The sequence below is a fragment of the Oncorhynchus clarkii genome, chromosome 16 (genome assembly GCF_045791955.1).
Source record: "Oncorhynchus clarkii lewisi isolate Uvic-CL-2024 chromosome 16, UVic_Ocla_1.0, whole genome shotgun sequence".
In the NCBI taxonomy this organism is placed as follows: domain Eukaryota; kingdom Metazoa; phylum Chordata; class Actinopteri; order Salmoniformes; family Salmonidae; genus Oncorhynchus; species Oncorhynchus clarkii.
This window is the reverse complement of record NC_092162.1, coordinates 39,296,148-39,317,730: the sequence shown is the minus strand read 5'-3', so window position 1 is coordinate 39,317,730 and position 21,583 is coordinate 39,296,148. Positions and strand designations below refer to the sequence as shown.

At 41.8% G+C, this 21,583-nt stretch overlaps 1 protein-coding gene across 3 annotated transcripts in view; it reads left to right on the top strand.

Moving 5' to 3' along the window:
• Nucleotides 1–21,583, top strand: part of LOC139368415 (limb development membrane protein 1-like) — a 38,448-nt gene that overhangs the window by 3,685 nt on the left and 13,180 nt on the right. For 2 of the 3 annotated variants that reach the window (XM_071107276.1, XM_071107277.1), the window contains one exon: nt 20,379–20,463. In XM_071107276.1, coding sequence (XP_070963377.1) covers nt 20,379–20,463 — 85 coding nt within the window. Of the gene's footprint in view, nt 1–20,378; nt 20,640–21,583 lie in introns of all 3 variants that reach the window. The other variant, XM_071107278.1, reaches the window with a different exon arrangement.

Sequence of the window (21,583 nt, the reverse complement as noted above, 5' to 3'; positions counted from 1 at the left end):
AAGCCTAGTTTTATTTACACCATCCCAGCTATCTTAGAAATATAACTTTGCTCTGTGCTTTTCTGAGCGTGCACTTCGTAGGCTATGGATTGTTTTATTGTGACCAGAGGTCGACCGATTATGATTTTTTTTCAACGCCGATACCCATTTTATTGGAGGACCAAAAAAAAGCCGATACTGATTAATAGGCCGATTTTATAAAAAAATAAATAAAAAATAATATATATAATAAAATCAATTTAGCCTCAAATAAACAATGAAACATGTTCAATTTGGTTTAAATAATGCAAAAATAAGTCTTGGAGAAGAAAGTAAAAGTGCAATATGTCCCATGTAAGAAAGCTAACGTTTAAGTTCCTTGCTCAAAACATGAGAACATAGAAAGCTGGTGGTTCCTTTTAACATATTCTTCAATATTCCCAGGTAAGAAGTTTTAGGTTGTAGTTATTATAGGACTATTTCTCTCTATACCATTTGTATTTCATTAACCTTTGACTATTGGATGTTCTTATAGGCACTCTAGTATTGCCGGTGTAACAGTATAGCTTCCGTCCCTCTACTCGTTCCTACCTGGGCTCGAACCAGGAACACGACGACAACAGCCACCCTCGAAGCAGCGTTACCCATGCAGAGCAAGGGGAACAACCACTCCAAGTCTCAGAGTGAGTGACGTTTGAAAAGCTATTAGCGCACACCCGCTAACTAGCTAGTCATTTCACATAGGTTACACCAGCTTAATCTCGGGAGTTGATAGGTTTGAAGTCATAAACAGCTGCTGGCAAACGCACGAACGTGCTGTTTGAATGAATGCTTACGAGCCTGCTGGTGCCTACCATCGCTCAGTCAGACTGCTCTATCAAATCATAGACTTAGTTATAACATGATAACACACAGAAATACGAGCCTTGGGTCATTTAATATGGTCGAATCCGGAAACTCATCTCGGAAACAAGACGTTTATTCTTTCAGTGAAATACTGAACCGTTCCATATTTTATCTAACGGGTGGCATCCATAAGTCTAAATATTCCTGTTACATTGCACAACCTTCAATGTTATGTCATAATTACGTAAAATTCTGGCAAATTAGGCGGCCCAAACTGTTGCGTATACACTGACTCTGCGTGCAATGAACGCAAGAGAAATGAGACAATTTCACCTGGTTAATATTGCCTGCTAACCTGGATTTCTTTTAGCTAAATATGCAGGTTTAAAAATATATACTTCTGTGTATTGATTTTAAGAAAGGCATTTATGTTTATGGTTAGGTACACATTGGAGCAACGATATGCAACAATATGCACCGCAGCGACTATATGCAATGTAGGACACACTAGATAAACTAGTAATATCATCAACCATGTGTAGTTAACTAGTGATTATGATTGTTTTTTTACAAGATAAGTCTAATGCTAGCTAGCAACTTACCTTGGCTTACTGCATTCGTGTAACAGGCAGTCTCCTCGTGGAGTGCAATGTAATCAGGTGGTTAGTGTTGGACTAGTTAACTGTAAGGTTGCAAGATTGAATCCCCCGAGCTGACAAGGTAAAAATCTGTCGTTCTGCCCCTGAACGAGGCAGTTAACCCACCGTTCCTAGGCCGTCATTGAAAATAGGAATGTGTTCTTAACTGACTTGCCTAGTTTAAATAAACGTGTAAAAAAACACACAAAAAATGGCCAAATCATTGTCCAAAAATACAGATTTCCGATTGTTATGAAAACTTTGAAATCGGCCATTCCGATTTAATCGGTCGACCTCTAATTGTGACCACACCAGACCATTGGGCAATAAGCATCAGAAAATGCATTCCTCCCTACTCCGTATCAAAGGCTTGGTCTGACAAACTATGTTTGCTGGAAAATAGCTGCTGGCTGAGGACGCTGCTGGGACACGTAGTATTTACTTTATCGCTCTTTACTTTAATTGCTGTTTGATCTGGCTTTTGAATTTAGCGCATTTACCGGCGTCATGGTTTTGTCTTCGCCCAATGTTTTTCGTTCAGCTTTTTGCAGCACCGGTCTGGTAAGGTTGAACGCCCCCTCTACTCTCGACAAAAGCTTCTCCCGGGTGGGTATTACTCCTACTCCCGTTGTCTGTTGCACTGCTGTTTGGATCCCACCCAGTGATCTGTCCCCATCTGCCCTGGTCTGTCTCCCCTGTCTGGTACAGGTACCCCTTCAACACTCGCATCCAAAATGCATGCACATAAATACACACACACACCGCAGATTTTGGACTGAACTGCAAGCAATTATTGTAGGATTAGATATACTGAACAAATATACACGCAACATGAGACAATTTCAAAGATTTTACGGAGTTACAGTTCATGTAAGGAAATCGGTCAATTGAAGTAATTTCATTAGGTGTGTCCCCCCCCCCCTAGACCTGTCAGGTGGATGGGATTATCTTGGCATAGGATAAATGCTCACTAACAGGGATGTAAACAAATTTGAGAGAAATATGCTTTTTGTGCATATGGAACATTTCTGAGATTTTTATTTCACGGGACCAATACTTTACATGTTGGATTTATATTTTTGTTCCTTGTAGATTTACCACATAAACATAAGTATTCGAACCCCTTTTACCACATTTTGTTACGTTACAGCCTTATTCTAAATGAATTGAATAAATACAAAATATTTGTTACATCAATCTAAACACAATACCCCATAATGACAAAGTGAAAACTGATTTATAATTTTTGGGGGGCAAAATTTGAAGAAAATAAATCATACCTTATTTACATAATTCAGACCCTTTGCAATGAGACTTAAATTAAGCTCCGGTGCATCCTGTTTCCATTGATCATCTTTGAGATGTTTCGACAACTTGATTGGAGTCCACCTGTGGTAAATTCAATTGATTGGACATGATTTGGAAAGGCGTACACACCTGTCTATATAAAGGTCCCAGTTGACAGTGCATATCAGAGCAAAAACCAAGCCATGAGGATGAAGGAATTGGTCAGGGATGTGACCAAGAACCCCATGGTCACACTGACAGCGCTCTGGAGTTCCTCTGTGGAGATGGGAGGACATTCAAGAAAGACAACCATCTCTGCAGCACTCTACCTATCAGGCCTATATGGAAGAGTGGCCAAACGGAAGCCTCTGCTCATTAACAGGCATTTGGCAAACTCCAAGCGGGCTGTCATAAGGCACCTAAATGACTCGGATCATAAGAAACAAGATTCTCTGGTCTAATGAAACCAAGATTTAACTCCTTTAGCCTAAATACCAAGCATCACGTCTGGAGGAAACCTGGCAAACCTGAAGCTTGGTGGTAGCATAATGCTGTGGGGATGTTTTTCAGCAGCGGGGACTGGGAGACTAGTCAGGATTGAGGGGGAAGATGAAAGGAGCAAATTAGAGATCCTTGTTGAAAACCTGCTCAGGACCTTCGACTGTGGCTAAGGTGCACCTTCCAACAAGACAACGACCCTCCGCACACAGCCAAGACAATGCCAGAGTGGCTTTGAGTCTCTGAATGTCCTTCAGTGGCCCAGCCTGACTTGAACCCGATCGAACATCTCTGCAGAGACCTGAAAATGGCTGTGCAGCGACGCTCCACATCCAACCTGACAGAGCTTGAGAGGATCTGCAGAGGAGAATGAGAGAAACTCCCCAAAACGGGTGTGCAAAGCTTGTAAGGTCATACCCAAGAAGATTTGAGGCTGTAATTGCTGCCAAAGGTGCTTCAACAAAGTACTGAGTAAAGGATCTGAATAATTATGTGAATGTAATATTTCAGTTGTTGCTTTGTCATTATGGGGTATTGTGTATAGATTGAGGGGAGGTGACAATTTGCTCAATTTTAGAATAAGCTGTAACCTAACAAAATGTGGAAAAAGTTAAGGGGTCTGAATACTTTCCGAATCCACTATGCATTTTAAACGTGTGAAAGCAAGCAAAGCACTCTCCCCTGGCGTTAGTTTGGAGAGCGCAAGTGGAGAGACGCACCTATGGTGTCTTCGCCACAGTAGTTCATTTTAGCAACAAATTCCAAATGCATGCATCATAAGACAATTATCAATTTTGAGCAATTTTGACATAGCAAAAAAACAATGACAGCATGTTTGTGGCTTCTTCAGTATACACATGTGTACGGTGACACAGATAGCTAATAGCCCAGGTAGTCCACTATCTTCTGTCTGTTTTCCGTTAACAAGTGCTGTAACATGGAAATATGGCCGTGTGGGAACCCTATAAAGGTGTATATCATTTTAGCCTTTGTTTAAATTTCTTTTTGTTTCTCACCGTTATGAAAGGTAAGGTTCTTATGCTTCCAAAACCATTCCACAAGGGACACATTTAAATGTTTCAGGCCCTTAACCCCCCCCCCCCCCCCCCACACACACACCCACAAGACTGTTTCTTGCAATGACTTGTGTGTAATATAATGGTTCTGACCAGCTGAGACACAGAAGGGTGACCCAAGAAGGAGCCCTTTCTTGCATCTGTGGCCCTTCTCTTTTTTGCCCCCTGGGGCCAATGCATGCATTCAAGGGTCTTACCACCAAGCCCTATTGCCAAGGGTCCCCTTCAAAAAAAATATGGGGGATTGGATGTGATGCAGACAATTACATTGTTGGAAGCTACACTCTATCTGCAATATTAAAGCTGATCAACCCCCCCCCTCTGGTCTAGGGCTGTGGCGGTCATGATGATATCATCTGGTTATTGTCATGCAAAAGACTGCCAGTCTCACGGTAATTTAGCATGAATTAACATTAATTAACAGCATCTCCAGGCCTCCATACAAGCCACATCCAGCCAGATAACATACAGTAGGCCGACTCCTGTTCTTCTGAAGTAATTTTTTTTCAAATGTTTCTTTAGACCTGCCATCACAATAAATACATGTTAATTTAGGTGTATATTAAATTGATTTATTACACCTTTTTCAAATGTAGTTGTTCCGAAGGAGTGCAACAGCAGCTTGTATGCTTGGAGGACTGGCGACGCTAAACGTATTTATGGTAATGAATGCTAAATTTTTTGCTCCAATGGAAATGCGAGACGATGTCGTACCTCTGCTAGAGGCTGTGTGACAGCCGGGTGCAACTTTGCTAATCTGCGTACAATAAGTATCTTTTGTATTTTGAATATTATTTCTCGCTGGTATGGAAGTTGTTCCAAAGGTTTCCAAAACTGCAAGCGTGGATTATTACATTTTCAAAATGTTTAAATGAAGCGTTGGGATTGTAGTTCACATGAAGCCAGCTGTGTTCCGTACCTTCTGCTGAGAACCTAAAGGGGGGGGCCCTTAGCTTCTCAAGAGCTTAGGTTCAGGGTGTTTTAATTCAGATTCTCAGTGTTAGAAACAGGCAACGTTTTATCGGAGCTCAAGGCGAGGCGCCATCTTAGCCATGAGCTAGCCTATGCTTCCTCTTCCAAAGCCTTGGTTATATAATGTAATGTTTGTGCTGTATTGAATTTACCTGACATGTTGACACTTGGCTTCAGCATGTTCACTTCCCTGTGAGATGCTACCCTGGTCTGGCCTGTTGGCACTGTACAGCTGCTCCCAACCTCCCGCTGAACTTCAGACCTGATTTTAGTATTGCTTCAACAGGGCACATGGAGACGACCCTTAACCCCACAAAGCACAGCAGTTCTCATGTAGACTTAGCTACTCCAGAACAAGCATTGTTCCATGAGCCAAGTAGATGATGGGTACTGTACTTTAGGCACTGTACAAACTAACATCTGATGACATGTATACTGAACAAAATTATAAACGCAACATGCAACAATTTCATTGATTTTACTGAGTTACAGTTCATATGAGGAAATCAGTCAAAATACATTTATTAGGCACTAGTATATGGGTGTCTAATGACTGAGAGTACTGATATCTGTTGGTCACAGGTACCTTTAAAAATAAGGTAGGGGCGTGGATCATAAAACCAGTCAGTATCTGTTGTGACCGCCATTTGTCTCATACAGTGTGACAAATCTCATTCGCAATAGACTTGATCAGGCTGTTGATGGCCTGTGGAATGTTGTCCCAATCTTCAATGGCCGTGTGACATTGCTGGATGTTGGCAGGAACTGGAACATGCTGTCGTACAAATTGATCCCGAGCATCCCAAACATGCTCAATGGGTGATATGTCTGAGTATGCAGGCTATGGAAGAACTGGGATATTTGAACTTCTAGGAATTGTATACAGACCCTTGCGAGATGGGGCCATGCATTATCATGCTGAAACATGGCTGACAAGGACTCCGTTTCTCGTTATCGCTGTGCATTCATATTCAAATCTCTGTGCATTCAAATTGCCATGCAATTGTGTTCGTTGGTTGTAGCTTATACCTGCCCATACCATAACCCCACTGCCGCTCTGTTCACAACGTTGACATTAGCAAACCACTTGCCCACACAACGCCATACATGTGGTCTACGATTTTTGAGGCCGGTTGATCGTACTGGCAAATTTTCTAAAACATTTGGAGGTGGCTTACAGTAGAAATGATCATTCAATTCTCTGGTAACAGCTCTGGTGGACATTCCTGCGGTCAGCATACCAATTGCATGCTCCCTCAACTTGAGACATCTGTGGCATTGTGTTGACACAACTGCACATTTTAGTGGTCTTTTATTGTCCCTTGCACAAAGTGCACCTCGTGTGATCATGCTGTTTAATCAGCTTCTTGATATGCCACACCTGTCAACAAGATGAATTATCTTGGCAAAGGAGAAAGGCTCACATTTCTTTTTTTTTTTCTTAGCAAATTTGTGCGTATGGAATATTTCTGGGCTCTTATCTCAGTTTATGAAAAATTGGTCATTTAATTTGCATTTATTTATTTTCTATATTGAATACATAATTTAAACATTCACCGTGTAGGTTGGAAATAGTATGTGAATCCCTAGGCTAATGACTTCTACAAAAGCTAATTGGAGTCAGCGAACCTGAATTCCAATCAATGAGACGAGATTGGAGATGTTGGTTTAGAGTTGCCCTGCCCTATATAAAACACTCTCAAAATGTGAGTTTGCTATTCACAAGAAGCATTGCCTGATGTGAACCATGCCTCGAACAAAAGGGATCTCAGAAGATTAAGAATTGTTGCCTTGCATAAAGCTGGAACGGGTTACAAAAGTATCTCTAAAAGTCAGTCCACGGTAAGCCAAATTGTCTATAAATGGAGAAAGTTCAGCACTGTTGCTACTCTCCCTAGGAGTGGCCGTCCTGCAAAGATGACTACAAGATCAGAATGTTTAATGAGGTTAAGAATCCTAGTGTCAGCTAAATAGTTAGACATCTCGAACATGCTAACATCTGACGAGTTTACGATAAGGTAAACACTAAACAAGAATGGTGTTCATGGGAGGACACCACGGAAGAAGCCACAGCTGTCCAAAAATATTGCAGCACATCTGAAGTTTGCAAAAGACCACCTGGATGTTCCACAGCACTATTGGCTAAATATTCTGTGGACAGATTAAACTAAAACTGAGTTGTTTGGAAGGAACATACAGCACATCAACCTCATCCCAACTGTAAAGTATGGTGGAGGGAGCCTCATGGTTTGGCTGCTTTGCTGCCTCAGGGCCTGGGCAACTTGCTATCGTTGGAAAAATGAATTCCCAAGTCTATCAAGACATTTTGCAGGAGAATTTTAGGCGATCTGTCCGCCAATTGAAGCTCAACGGAAGTTGGGTGACGCAACAGGACAACGAGCCAAAACACAGAAGTAAATCAACAATTGTTTCAACAGAAAGAAAAAAAATGCTTTCTGGAGTGGCCCAGTCCTGACCTCAACCCAATTGAGATGCCGTGGCATGACCTCAAGAGTGGTTCACACCAGACATCCCAAGAATATTGCTGGACCGAAACAGTATGGTAAAGAGGAATGGCCAAAATTCCTCTTGACCGTTGTGCAGGCCTGATCTGCAACTACTGAAACCGTTTGGTTGAGGTTATTGCTACCAAAGGAGAGTCAACCAGTTATTAAATCCAAGGATTCACATACTTTTTCTACCCTGCACTGTGAATGTTTTACATGGTGTGTTCAATAAAGACATGACAATGTATATTTGTTTGTTATTAGTTTAAGCAGACTATTGTAGTGACTTAGATGAAGATCAGATCAAGTTTCATGAAGAATTTACGCAGAAATCCAGGTAATTCCAAAGGGTTCACATACTTTTTTTTCTTGTACTGTACACGAATCTAGCCCATTTTGAAATTGGTGTCACCCCAAAAACATTTTGCAACGTCACACAAATACATTTGCAATCTTATGAAGGCATAGTCATTCACAATGCTTTATTAAGACGTGTAATCGACTACTGAGCGTGTTACATCTAACCTGTCCAAGCAGGAATGCATGACTCAAAATATTGATATGCAACCTAATCCAGTGATTGTCATGAATTTTCGGTTGGCAATTTTTATATTTTAGTAATATTTTACTTTCAATAGGGCTTCAGATTTTTCAGATTCGTTTTTTTAGTTCAAAAGAGATGAATTGGTCTTAATCTTTGAACTAAAATTTATATAGGCCTAATTCAATTGGTGCCAATTCACCACAGGAAGTGGAAACTCAAAACACATTAGCTAAATCATTAACTCTAAATATAACCCCTACTGCTACTAGCCATGTATTAATCTAACAGTAAATGTAATGTCCTAAAACAAATATTGAAGTGAGTCTTAGTGCACTCCCAATGGCCGAGGCGCAATTTTTGTTATTTCAAAGCCGTATCAGAAATATTGTTTAACAGTATGCTTTGAGCTCAATTTTTAAAATATATTTTTTGAACTAGGCAAGTTAACAAATTATTATTTACAATGACTGCCTATCATTGTTAAATTCAAATCCTCGTCTTTTTAATATGGACAACAGTTGCGTTTCCCTCCCAATTGCATTTTGAAATGTTATACTATCACGATGGGGGCAAGAGTACGAAAGGCAGAAGGTAGCTCAAATAACCTACTTGTCTCATTCCTCCATAATCAATCCTATTGACCAGCTGTAACACCACGTAGGTGTCTTGCCAGATTCATTCATCTTCTCCCCTTCCACAGTTCAGACAGGGCCTTGGTTCTATGAGCTACTAATGTGTGCGTAAATGTCACTTTCACCAAAGCATGCTGCTTCCCAAGTACCACAGACCCAGAAGTTAAACATGCAGCTGACCAAATAACACAAGGTTTTTAATTCTGGGTTAACCAAGATTATTTGGCCATTTTTAAAGGGTTTTAGGCCCAGTTCTCATCAATCTGGATACAAACCCCCTCATTTTGCATCCTTGAAGATGACTTGGAGGTTGGCGTATCAGACGATGTCAGTTTTCAAACGGTGATTCTTCTGTGTTCTGTCAGACGTCACTATTCTATTTTTCAACTTCCTCTGATATGAGTATTGCATCAAATATGGTTATTTCCCAAACACGCATGTAGGCCTTTGCATTTCCACACCATTGGTTGGGTTGTTTTTGGCTGTTGTGTGTAAATCCGAAGCCTCTCCAACATAATCCAGGTAGAATCAGAAATTCCCCAGGGCAGCGGTTTATGCCCCTTTTTCCCCCTATCCTTACTAATGAAATGCCACTGGCCTTAAGTAGAGCCAGTGTGTGTGTGTGTGTGTGTGTGTGTGTGTGTGTGTGTGTGTGTGTGTGTGTATGTATGTGGATGACTCAACACTACACATCCGCTACTACAGCGAGTGAAATCACTGCAACTCTTAACAAAGAGCTGCGGTTAATTTCAAAATGGTCGGCAAGGAATAAGCTAGTCCTAAATATTTAAACTAAAAGCATTGTGTGTGTGGAACAAATCATTCACTAAACCTTGAACCTCAACTGATTTATTGTAATACATGTGGAAATTGAGCAAGTTGACGTGACTAAACTGCCTGTAAACTGTCAAGGTCAAAACATGTTGATAGAATAGTAGCTAAGATGGGGAGAAGTCTGTCCATACTAAAGCTCTGCCTTCTTAACGATCTCAACAAGGCAGTGCCTACAGGCTCTAGTTTTGTCACACCTGGACTACAGTTCAGCCATGTGGTCCGGTGCCACGGAGTTACGATTGGCTCAGAACAGGGCAGCACGCTGGCCCTTAAATTTACACGGAGAGTACATTTTTTAAGGGCCACGGAAATCTCTTATGGCTCATTGGATGAGACGTTGACCTTCATCACTACTTGTCAACACTTCTTACAAAAAACATGCTGAATGCATGACGTCATAGAACTCTATTTCACATCCGGTAACTGATGCAAGCAGTTGAACAACCCCCACAAATACAAATCAAATCAGGGACTGTGAAGACACTGAAGACACACATGCAATGGGGATCCTTAATACATAGAAATATCCTCTTATTCCACTTGTAAACAGTGTTGCTTGAATTCCAGAATGATCTCGATGATTAAGCCAATCTGTTGATTTGTATTCTGTGCAAAAAGGCTACCTCGATAGTGGACTTGTTCCATGCTGTACCAACTGTCTTCACAATAGAAAGGACCTCTGTAATGTGTAAAAAGCTAGGAAGGAAGTGAGCAGTTTCCAAAACTTGCATTTCACTGCTTCAGCACAAAGGTTTATTCAGGGCATGAAGTTGAGCCAGCTTTCTGCCCCTACCACCACCTCAACACAAAAGCTCAGCAGCATTTGTACTTGTATCATAACTGTAAACCCACTCTAAACTCCATACCACCACCTTGTTCTCAACCACCTGGTAATCTCAGGCCCCTCAGCCTGTTGTCAACTGCCAGGGTCTTGTTGTGCTCAGTGTAGTATACTGTAGCAAAACGTTTTGCAACGGTATACAAAAATCTATTTTACTCTTGGACCAGTTCAAGTAGTAAACGCGTGTTCACCTTCAACGACTTAACCCTCCCAGGGTGTTGTGATCCCCCCCCACCTACCGGTACTTTCCCTTTTGTGGATATAGCTTGCTTATTGCCCAGGTTTAGACTGCACATTGAAATATTGAATTCAGTTTGTTGGCTAATCTTCGTTCTGCTTTTTAAGCAGTGGGGCAGTCCCACTCCTCACGAATGTCTTGTTTATTGGACAGGCAGGATAGAAGTAGAGGAACAATGGCGTAGAGCTGCTAAAATGGCACTAGGCCAGAAATGAACCCATGCTGCAATAGGTATATGTGCCCCTGAGGCAGCAGCGGCTTAGACTGCTAGTACGGCGGTTCCCAACTACAGTCCTTGAGTACCCCCAGCAGCACACATTTTTGTTGTAGCCCTGGACAAGCATACCTGATTCAACTCATCGAGGGCTTGACGATTAGTTGACAAGCTGAATCGTGTAAGTTTGTTCGGGGTTACAATAATGTGTTGTTGGGGGTACTCAAGAACCAGAGTTGGGCACCACTGTACTAGGCCACTAATCTTTTTGTTTTGATACTCAGCATTTGTACTGTATTGTAATTGTTTTTGTTTTAACTAGGGCTGGGTGGTATATTGTGTTTGACTATATACCGGTATTGATACATGGGCCAGTTTTGGGTCTTTACTTTATCTTCTAGAATGGTATTTGAATGTTTGGTTTGTTAAATGTGATATGCCTGTGTAGCGTCCATTTTATAGTTTACACTGCTACATGAGTCATCCCTCTTCTCTCTCTATCCTCACTATATCATTAGAATAATCATTATTTTTCTATGATTCCAACCGTGTTTTGATCTAAATCGCAATTAGAACAGCTGGTAAAAAAAATAAGGCCTAGATTATTTATTTTTTGTCCATATCCTGCTGCCTGTGTGGAAATGATGTCAAATTAGTGTAGGAAATGCAGTTATTTGTTTTTATTGAACAGATACAATCAGAATGAAGAAAGACTCATTGAATTCACATGCATGTGTTGCCACCCTAGGTTCACGCACTATTCATAAAGCAAATGTTGAACTTTTACTAAAAAAAACATTAAGTACTGTTACTGTTAAAAAAAAAAATTAAAAAAAAATATTGTGAATGATATTTTGGCAATATCGGCCAGCCCAAGTTGTTGTATTTGATGTTTAGCTGTATCAGGCTAGCTTTACATCACAATTGGTAAGAGTTTGTCAACAAATCTATAAGACAATAGTTGGCCTGTGGTAAATGGGTAATCTAGCCCTATGCCCTTCAAAGAAGATGTTGTTTTTGTTACATTCAGGTCATGTTGGCAAAACATTGTAGGCAGCCTGTCCTGGTTGCTGAATTCTGTCAAAGATTTAGCCTGTTTTGTGACTGTCTGAGTCTGTGTCCCATAGCCTGACTGCCCATCCAAAGTGTGGCATCTATTCTCACTGCCAAAATGAGAAACCATCCTGGAATGGCAGGAACTTTACTGTGGTTAGGCTAGTTTGTATGGGTCAGGACCGAGGCCTAATGAGTGTGTGAACCACTTGTTTTCCCCCTCGACTCTCATTGTTGGGATGTGATCCTATGGCCTGGAAGCGGGGGGGACCACCATTTGATACTGAAACGTGTTCTCTTCCATTGTCAAATGTACTTTGTACATATGTCAGAATAATGTAGGGTCTAAGCATTGACGTAAGGGGGAGTGTGCATGCTTGAACGTTTATTTTTTCAACAAGAAGTTGACCTATTACTGTAGTGAAATAATTCCCTGCTTGAACAGATATGCCTACAATTACAATAAGAGGTGATGTCTAGTATGTTATCATATTTCAATAGATTGGGTTTAGGGCCATTATACAGTTCACACAGACAAGGGGTGCTTGGACATGCGTTCTTCAATCTGTAGGAAATGCAGGTCCGCAATGCTGTAGTTAAAAGGAGTGCACTATAGAAGGAATAGAGTGCCAATTGGGACACAACCCTTACTAGGCAGAGGAAGCCATTTTTGTCACGTCTCTCTCTGCCACTCTCCCAGAAGGGGACTTACACATCTGTTACTCTAACCTCAGGATGAAGTCCTGCATCCTGTCACCCTCCCCTCACCCATCTCCCTCTGAGCTGCATGGAGCTGGGCGGGGAGGATGTGTGTTTTGTGTCCTTAGTTGTCTCTTTAATAGGTTTAGTTTGTGTAGGATCTCCAACTTCCTTAGAGCACACATCCACTCACTCAACACATTCAGTTTTGGTGAATAATGTATTCATGCCCCACTACATACAATAACAAAACAGTGATTTGGAGTAGTCCTGTGAGTGTAGCCTACTTAATGTATACATAGATTTAGTTTCAAGAGGAACGTTCTTCTGAGTACATGATTGTTTACTTCCACAGTGGTAGTTTACTGTCCTTCCAGACAAGGACCAATTAAATTGTGCATTCAATGGAGAAGATGCTATTAAGAGCATTTCATTCAGGCCTCAAGTCACAGTGCTCTTTTGTGATAGTTACCTGCATGTAGCTGGTCATTGGTTCAATTGAGTTAGGCTACAGATACAGTTGAAGTCGGAAGGTTACATGCACCTTAGCCAAATACATTTTAACTCAGTTTTTCACAATTCCTGACATTTAGTCCTAATAAAAATTCCCTGTCTTAGGTCAGTTAGGATCACCAATTTTATTTTAAGAATGTGAAATGTCAGAATAATAGTACGATTTATTTCAGCTTTTATCACAATCCCAGTGGGTCAGAAGTTTACATACACTCAATTAGTATAGCATTGCCTTTAAATTGTTTAACTTGGGTCAAACGTTTCGGGTAGCCTTCCACAAGCTTCCCACAATAAGTTGGGTGACTTTTGGCTCATTCCTCCTGACAGAGCTGGTGTAACTGAGTCAGGTTTGTAGGCATCCTTGCTCACACATGCTTTTTCAGTTCTGCCCACAAATTTTCTATGGGATTGCGGTCAGGGCTTTGATGTCCACTCCAATACCTTGACCTTGTCGTTAAACCATTTTGCCACAACTTTGGAAGTATGCTTGGGGCCATTGTCCATTTGGAAGACACATTTGCGACCAAGCTTTAACTTCCTGACTGATGTCTTGAGATGTTGCTTCAATATATCCACATAATTTCCTTCCTCGTGAAGCCATCTATTTTGTGAAGTGCACCAGTCCCTCCTGCAGCAAAGCACCCGCACAACATGATGCTGCCAACCGCTGTGCTTCACGGTGGGGATGGTGTTCTTCGGCTTGCAAGCCTCCCCCTTTTCCCTCCAAACATAACGATGGTCATTATGGCCAAACGGTTCTATTTTTTTTTTCATCAGACCAGAGGACATTTCTCCAAAAAGTACGTCTTTGTCCCCATGTGCAGTTGCAAACCATACTCTGGATTTTTATGGCAGTTTTGGAGCAGTAGCCTCTCCCTTGCTGAGTGGCCTTTCAGGTTATGTTGATATAGGACTCATTTTACTGTGGATATAGATAATTTTGTACCTGTTTCCTCCAGCATCTTCACAAGGTCCTTTGCTGATGTTCTGGGATTGATTTGCACTTTTTGCACCAAAGTACGTTCATCTCTAGGAACGCGTCTATCAGAACGCGTCTCCTTATGGAGCAGTATGATGGCTGCGTGGTGTTTATACTTGTGTACTATTGTTGGTACAGAAGAACGTGGTGCATTTGGAAATTGTTCCCAAGGATTATCCAGGCTTGTGGAGGTCTAAAATTATTCTTTTTTTTCTTCTGAATTCTTGGCTTATTTCTTTTGATTTTCCCATGATGTCAAGCAAAGAGGCACTGAGTTTTAAGGTAAGGCCTTGAAATGCATCCACAGCTGACTCCAATTATGTCAATTAGCCTTTCAGAAGCATCTAAAGGCATGATATAATTTTCTGGAATTTTCCAAGCTGTTTACAACTTAGTGTAAACTTCTGACCCACTGGAATTGTGATACAGTGAAATAATCTGTCTAAACATTTGTTAGTTTTGGCAAGTTGGTTGGAAAAATTACTAAGGTTTTTTGTTGAATTTTACCCCTTTTTCTCCCTAATTTCGTGGTATCCAATTGTTTAGTAGCTACTATCTTGTCTCATCGCTACAACTCCCGTACGGGCTCGGGAGAGACGAAGGTTGACGGTCATGCGTCCTCCGATACACAACCCAACCAAGCCACACTGCTTCTTAACACAGCGCGCATCCAACCCGGAAGCCAGCCGCACCAATGTGTCGGAGGAAACACCATGCACCTGACAACCTTGGTTAGCGCGCACTGCACCCGGACCGCCACAGGAGTCGCTGGTGCACGATGAGACGAGGATATCCCTACCGGCCAAACCCTCCCGGTCGCGGCCGGTTACGACAGAGCCTGGGCACGAACCCAGAGTCTCTGGTGGCGCAGCTGGCGCTGCAGTACAGCACCCTTAACCACTGCGCCACCCGGGAGGCCCAAACTATAGTTTGTTAACAAGAAATGTGTGGAGTGGTTGAAACACTTAGGTAGGAGTCATTAAAACTACTTTATGTAAACTCCCGACTTCAACTGTAATGTGGAAGATGTGGTCCTTGTCCACAGGTACATTTGATAAGAGCAAGATATTTTCCCCTTTTGAAGTTGTCCTTTCCAGCACGGTTCCAGGCTGCAGATATAGTTGATGCATAACCCAGCCAGCCCAGCTCTGTCTGGCTTGGCTCGGATGTTTACCCCCCCCCCCCCAGACAACCGGGTCAGCAGACGGCTTAAATGACTATCCGCTTAAATAGGATTAAATCAATGTTCAGTCGGTCAAGGAGTCAACTCTTGCAAAATACTACAGACTAGATGGGTCTAAATCAATTCAGGCTGGCTGCATGGTGAGCCTTGTTGGGGTTTAAGGTCTGTGTAGTCTTCTCCTAATCCCTCACACTCACCCCCTTTCTCCCTCTCTCCAACTGGGTAAACTGGTTATTTGCAGACACTCTTGGTCTTTGTCATGAATGTCTCTTTGTAACCAATAACCAACCATCTCATGGTAAAGTCTCACTTGTGGTGATCTGGGTTGTCGAGAGAAATAACATAGGCTACTTTAGCAATGAATGCTTTAGGAAAACCAGCCCTGGGCGCTCACTTGTCATTCCAGTGGATGATGGTACTGCATTTTGATGTGGAAGTTATAGCTTGTTGTGACCTGAAAAAGCTTGATGTCAGTTCAAAAACATTTGACCGAGGTTTGAGTCCAACCCCACACATCTTGACTAGGCCTACCTAATTATATTTACACAACTATGCCTGTGTCTGAGTCCTTATGATTGTCCTGCTTTGTCTTCCTGTTATCTTACCTGGCTTATCTTGCTCTGGTGCCATGTCTTGGGTCCTGTTCTCTCTCTCTCGCTCTCTCTCGCTCTCTCTCGCGCTCTCTCGCTCTCTCGCTCTCTCTCGCTCTCTCTCGCTCTCTCTCGCTCTCTCTCGCTCTCTCTCGCTCTCTCTCGCTCTCTCTCGCTCTCTCTCGCTCTCTCTCGCTCTCTCTCGCTCTCTTAAATGTTCCTCCCCTCATCTGTCTGTACACACCCCATGGAGCCCCCAGCCTTGTCAAGCTTCTCTGCTAAACTGTGTACGTGACCAACAAACTTTGATTTGTTAAGCATGTCGCGCAGCAATGCAGCCATAATGACTACAACTCCAAGTGGTGATGATCAACATGGTCTCGTTGGTTATCACCGGTATGTTATGTCATAGGTGTATTTAAAAAAAAAAAATTATGAATTATTTTTCACGGTTGACTTCACCTGTGTGGTTATCTGAAGCTAGTGTATTATCCACTTAAATAAAATAAAAAATTACCTTTTGCTATGGGCACAGCCTACTGCAGCGTGCCGGTGGAAAACTGAGTCATTTATTCAAAAGGGGTCCATTTTTATAGAGCATAAAAGTAAACAAGTGTAAGTGTAACGATCAACTATAGGCTACATAACTACACTGAACAAACATATAAACGCAACATGTGTTGGTCCCATGTTTCATGAGGTAAAAGATCCTAGAAATGTTCCATACTCACTAATTTGTCTACATCCCTGTTAATGAGCATTTCTCCTTTACCAAGATAATCCATCCACCTGACAGATGTGGCATATCAAGAAGCTGATTAAACGGCATGATCATTACACAGGTGCAACTTGTGCTGTGGACAATAAAAGGCCACTCTAAAATGTGCAGTTTTGTCACAACAGAATGCCACAGATGTCCCAAGTTTTGAGGGCGTGAGCAATTGGCATGCTGACTGCAGGAATGTCCACCATAGCTGTTGCCATATAATTTTATGTACATTGTTCTACCATAAGCTGCCTCCAATGTTGTTTTTAGATCATTTGGCAGCACATCCAACCGCCTCGCAACTGCAGACCATGTGTAACCATGCTAGCCCAGGACCTCAGGGAAGCTCATTTGTGAGGTTGTTGTCCTCACCATGATCTGACTGCAGTTCGGTGTTGTAACAGACTTCAGTGGGCAAATGCTCACCTTTTTGAAGGCCTCTGGAGAAGTGTGCTCTTCACGGGTGAATCCTGGTTTCAACTGTACCGGGCTGATTGCTGTCGTGTGGGCGAGTGGTTTTTACTAATGTCAACGTTGTGAACAAAGTGCCCCATGGTGACAGTGGAGTTATGGTATAGCCAGGTCATATCAATGGCAATTTTAATGCACAGAGATACCGTGACGAGATCCTGAGTCCCATTGTCGTGCCATTCATCCGTCGCTATCACCTCCCTCATGTTTCAGCATGTTTCAAGGATCTGTACACAATTCCTGGAAGCTGAAAATGTTCGTTCTTCCATGGTCTGCAGACACACCAGACGTCACCCATTTAAGCATGTTTGGGATGCCCTGGATCAATGTGTATGAAAGCGGGTTTCCGTTCCAGCTAGTATCCAGCAACTTCATACAGCCATTGAAGAGGAATGGGACAACATTTCACAGACTACAATCAACAGTGGCCTCCATCATTCTTAAATGGAAGAAGTTTGAAACACCAAGACTCTTCCCAAGAACCCGATGGTCACTCTGAGAGCTCCAGGGTTCCTCTGCGGAGATGGTTGTCCTTCTGGAAGGTTCTCCTATCTCTGCAGCACTCCATCAATCAGGCCTTTATGGTAGAGTGGCTAGACGGTGGTGGTGGTGGTGGCAGCATGCTGTGCGGATTATATTTTTCAGCTGCAGGGACTGGGAGACTAGTCAGGATCGAGGCAAAGATGAACGGAGCAAAATGGAGCGCGCTCCTTGCTGAAAACCTGCTCAGGACCTCGGACTGGGGCAAATGTTCACCTTCCAATAGGACAACAACCCTACGCACACAGCCAAGACAATGCAGGAGTGGCTTTGAGACAAGTCTCTGAATGTCCTTGAGTGGCCCGGACTTGAACCCGATTGAACATCTCTGGAGAGACCTGAAAATAGCTGCGCAGCGACGCTCCCCATCCAATCTGACAGAGCTTGAGAGGATCTGCAGAGAAGACTGGGATAAACTCCCCAAATATATAGGTGCGCAATGCTTGTAGCGTCATACCCAAGGAGACTTGAGGCTGTAATCACTGCCAAAGGTGCTTCAACAAAGTACTGAGTAAAGGGTCTGAATACTTTTGTAAATATATTTCTGTGTTTTAAATTTGCAGACATTTTCTTAAAATCAGTTTTTGCTTTGTTATTGTGTGTAGATTTGATGAGAGGGGGGGGGGGGGGAATATAATTATATCAATTTTCTAATAAGGCTCTGTTATGTAACAATGTGGAGCAAGTCAAGGAGTCCAAATGCACTAGCTTCTATGTGCTCCCAGTCCCCGGGTACAAGCTCTGAAAGCTACCCTATTGATTCATTTTTATTTTTTAGGGACAATAATAACAACAATGCAAGTGAGTGCAAAACTCTAGTCTAGACTGTAAACTGCAGTGAATAGCCTGTCGTTTTGAATGCTTATTATTTTGAAATAACTGCATCTAGCCTGCCTGATTGGGCAAACATTTCGATCAGTTATGGGTCTTTTTGTTGGCAGTTTAACTTACAAGCTCCAGGCACATTTGCAGGCCAGTAATATGTTGTATTTCATCAGGATGTTTTGGCTAACAGAAACATGCTAATGCAGCGATCTCTAGTGGCGCGCATATTAATTATGATAATGCATGAGCGCGGAGGAAGTTGTATCCACAGTTCCCCCATTTTGGCTGATTGCATACTTATAGGATATGTTAATTTAGAGGTGGCTCCACGGGTCCAAGATGTGGTGGGGTATTTCAATAAAGACTAGCACACCTGATTCAATTAGTCAATAACCCTTGATTAGATGAACTAGTTCAGGGCTAAAACCATATTGTGACATGTCTGGGGGTCCCGCGGAGAGGTTGGAGAACCACTGGGCTAACCTAACCAGGTAAATCTCCGGACATAAATTGGAGGGTATGACATGGTAATAAATCAGCTGTAAAACGGTTTTATATGGGCTATGATGGAACCATATTTTTCTAATCCGGTCGTATGGTTTAAACAAACAAAATAGACAACTGCAATTGCACAGTAGAACTAACAGGGCTGAGCTTGCTTTATGCAGGGTTTCATCATGTAGGCCTTTGCATCGTTAATTTAAAAGTTACTCACACAGTATGTCATCACTATTGGTGTGTGGATTTAATTCCAGTCCATAATTTGATTGCTAAGGTAGCCTAGCCACCTGAAGTTCGAACATAAACCAGATTTGATCACATTTTCTTTTAACACAGGCCTATTTTAGGCTGTAAATGCATAACGTTTCCACTGGCCAGAGGGGATCAGCGCTCATAGGCTTCTCTAGGCTATGTGCTCTGATGGTAATAGGCTTCTCTAGGCTATGCGCTCTGGTGGTAATAGGCTTCTCTAGGCTATGCGCTCTGGTGGTAATAGGCTTCCATGGTTTTTATACATTCTGTATTTTTTTTCTGTTTTTCTCGTCTTGTGGCTGCTTCCCAAAACACACAACGAGCCCCGCCCTCTGACACTCAAGCTGCACGGTTTCTCCTCTGTTAGATTCACTTAAGGCGCCCGCATGCTAATCACCTGAAACCGCTCAAAAAAGTTTGTGCATATTAAGACATTTTGTGAGGTTTTGGACTTCGGTGAGCGCTGTTCGAGCACACATATATACACACATAATATATATATATATATATATATATATATATATATATATATATATATATATATATATTTTTTTTTTTTCTAGAGGCAAGCCGACGTCTTCGCCCCTTCGTCTGTGATTGGTCAACAGTAGGGATTCCACTTTGATTCTTACTGTTATTCTATGTTTCAATGATTCTAACAGTTTACCCTAGTGTGTTTTTTTCCTAACCTACTATGGTTTGTATGACTCATTTCAGAAGGGCTGTTAGACTTGGGTTGGTATTATGTTGGTCCAATATGTGTGTATTCTGCTTCTACTTATATTTGGATAAAAGTGAACCAAGCTGCACATGTCCCTAAAAAGCTAATGAAGCAACTGTCAAAGCACATCCTGCTAATTGAAAAATGGTGCCAATGTTTTGTTTTTGTTTCCTCTGCAGATATGTGTCCTCCTCTTCACCTGCCTCTACATTCTGTCCTACCTCATCCTCACTCACTTCAAGAAGAATGCGGACTATGTCACGGGTGAGTATGGGTTTGAGGTTGACCGGAATGACCAATTTTTTAAAATTAGGGCCTGTTTTCAAGTTTTCATAACAATCGGTAATCAGCATTTTTGGGTGCCGATTACATTGCACTCCACGAGGAGACTGCGTGGGCAGGCTTGGCCACCTGTTACGCGAGTGCAGCAAGGAGCCAAGGTAAGTTGCTAGCTATCAAAATGATCTTATAAAAAAACAATCAATCTTAACATAATCACTAGTTAACTACACATGGTTGATGATATTACTAGCTTGTCCTGCGTTGCATATAATCAATGCGGTGCCTGTTAATTTATCATATCACAGCCTACTTTGCCAAACGGGGGGTGATTTAATAAGCACATTTGCGAAAAAAGCACTGGCGTTGTAGTTGCGAACTGTGTGAAGACCATTCCTTCCTAACAAAGACCTTAATTAATTTGCCAGAATTTTACATAATTATGACATAACATTGAAGGTTGTGCAATGTAACAGCAATATTTAAACTTAGGCTTGCCGCCCATTCGATAAATTACGTAACGGTTCCATATGTTACTGAAATAATAAACATTTTGTCTTCAAAATTATAGTTTCCGAATTTGACCATATTAATGACCTAAGGCTCGTATTTGTGTGTTTATTATATTCTAATTAAGTCTATGATTTGATAGAGCAGTCTGACTGAGCCGGTGATAGGCAGCAGCAGGCTCGTAAGCATTCATTCAAACAGCACTTTTGTGCGTTTTGCCAGCAGCTCTTCGCTGTGCGTAAAGCATTGAGCTGTTTATCACTTCAAGCCTATCAACTCCTGAGATTAGGCTGGCAATACTAAAGTTCCTATAAGAACATCCAATAGTCAAAGGTATATGAAATACAAATGGTATAGAGAGAAATAGTCCTTTAACAACTACAACCTAAAACTTCTTACCTGGGAATATTGAAGACCCATGTTAAAAGGAACCACCAGCTTTCATATGTTCTCATGTTCTGAGCAATGAACTTAAACGTTAGCTTTCTTACATGGCACATATTGCACTTTAACTTTCTTCTCCAACACTTTGTTTTTGCATTATTTAAACCAAATCGAACATGTTTCATTATTTATTTGAGACTAAATTGATTTT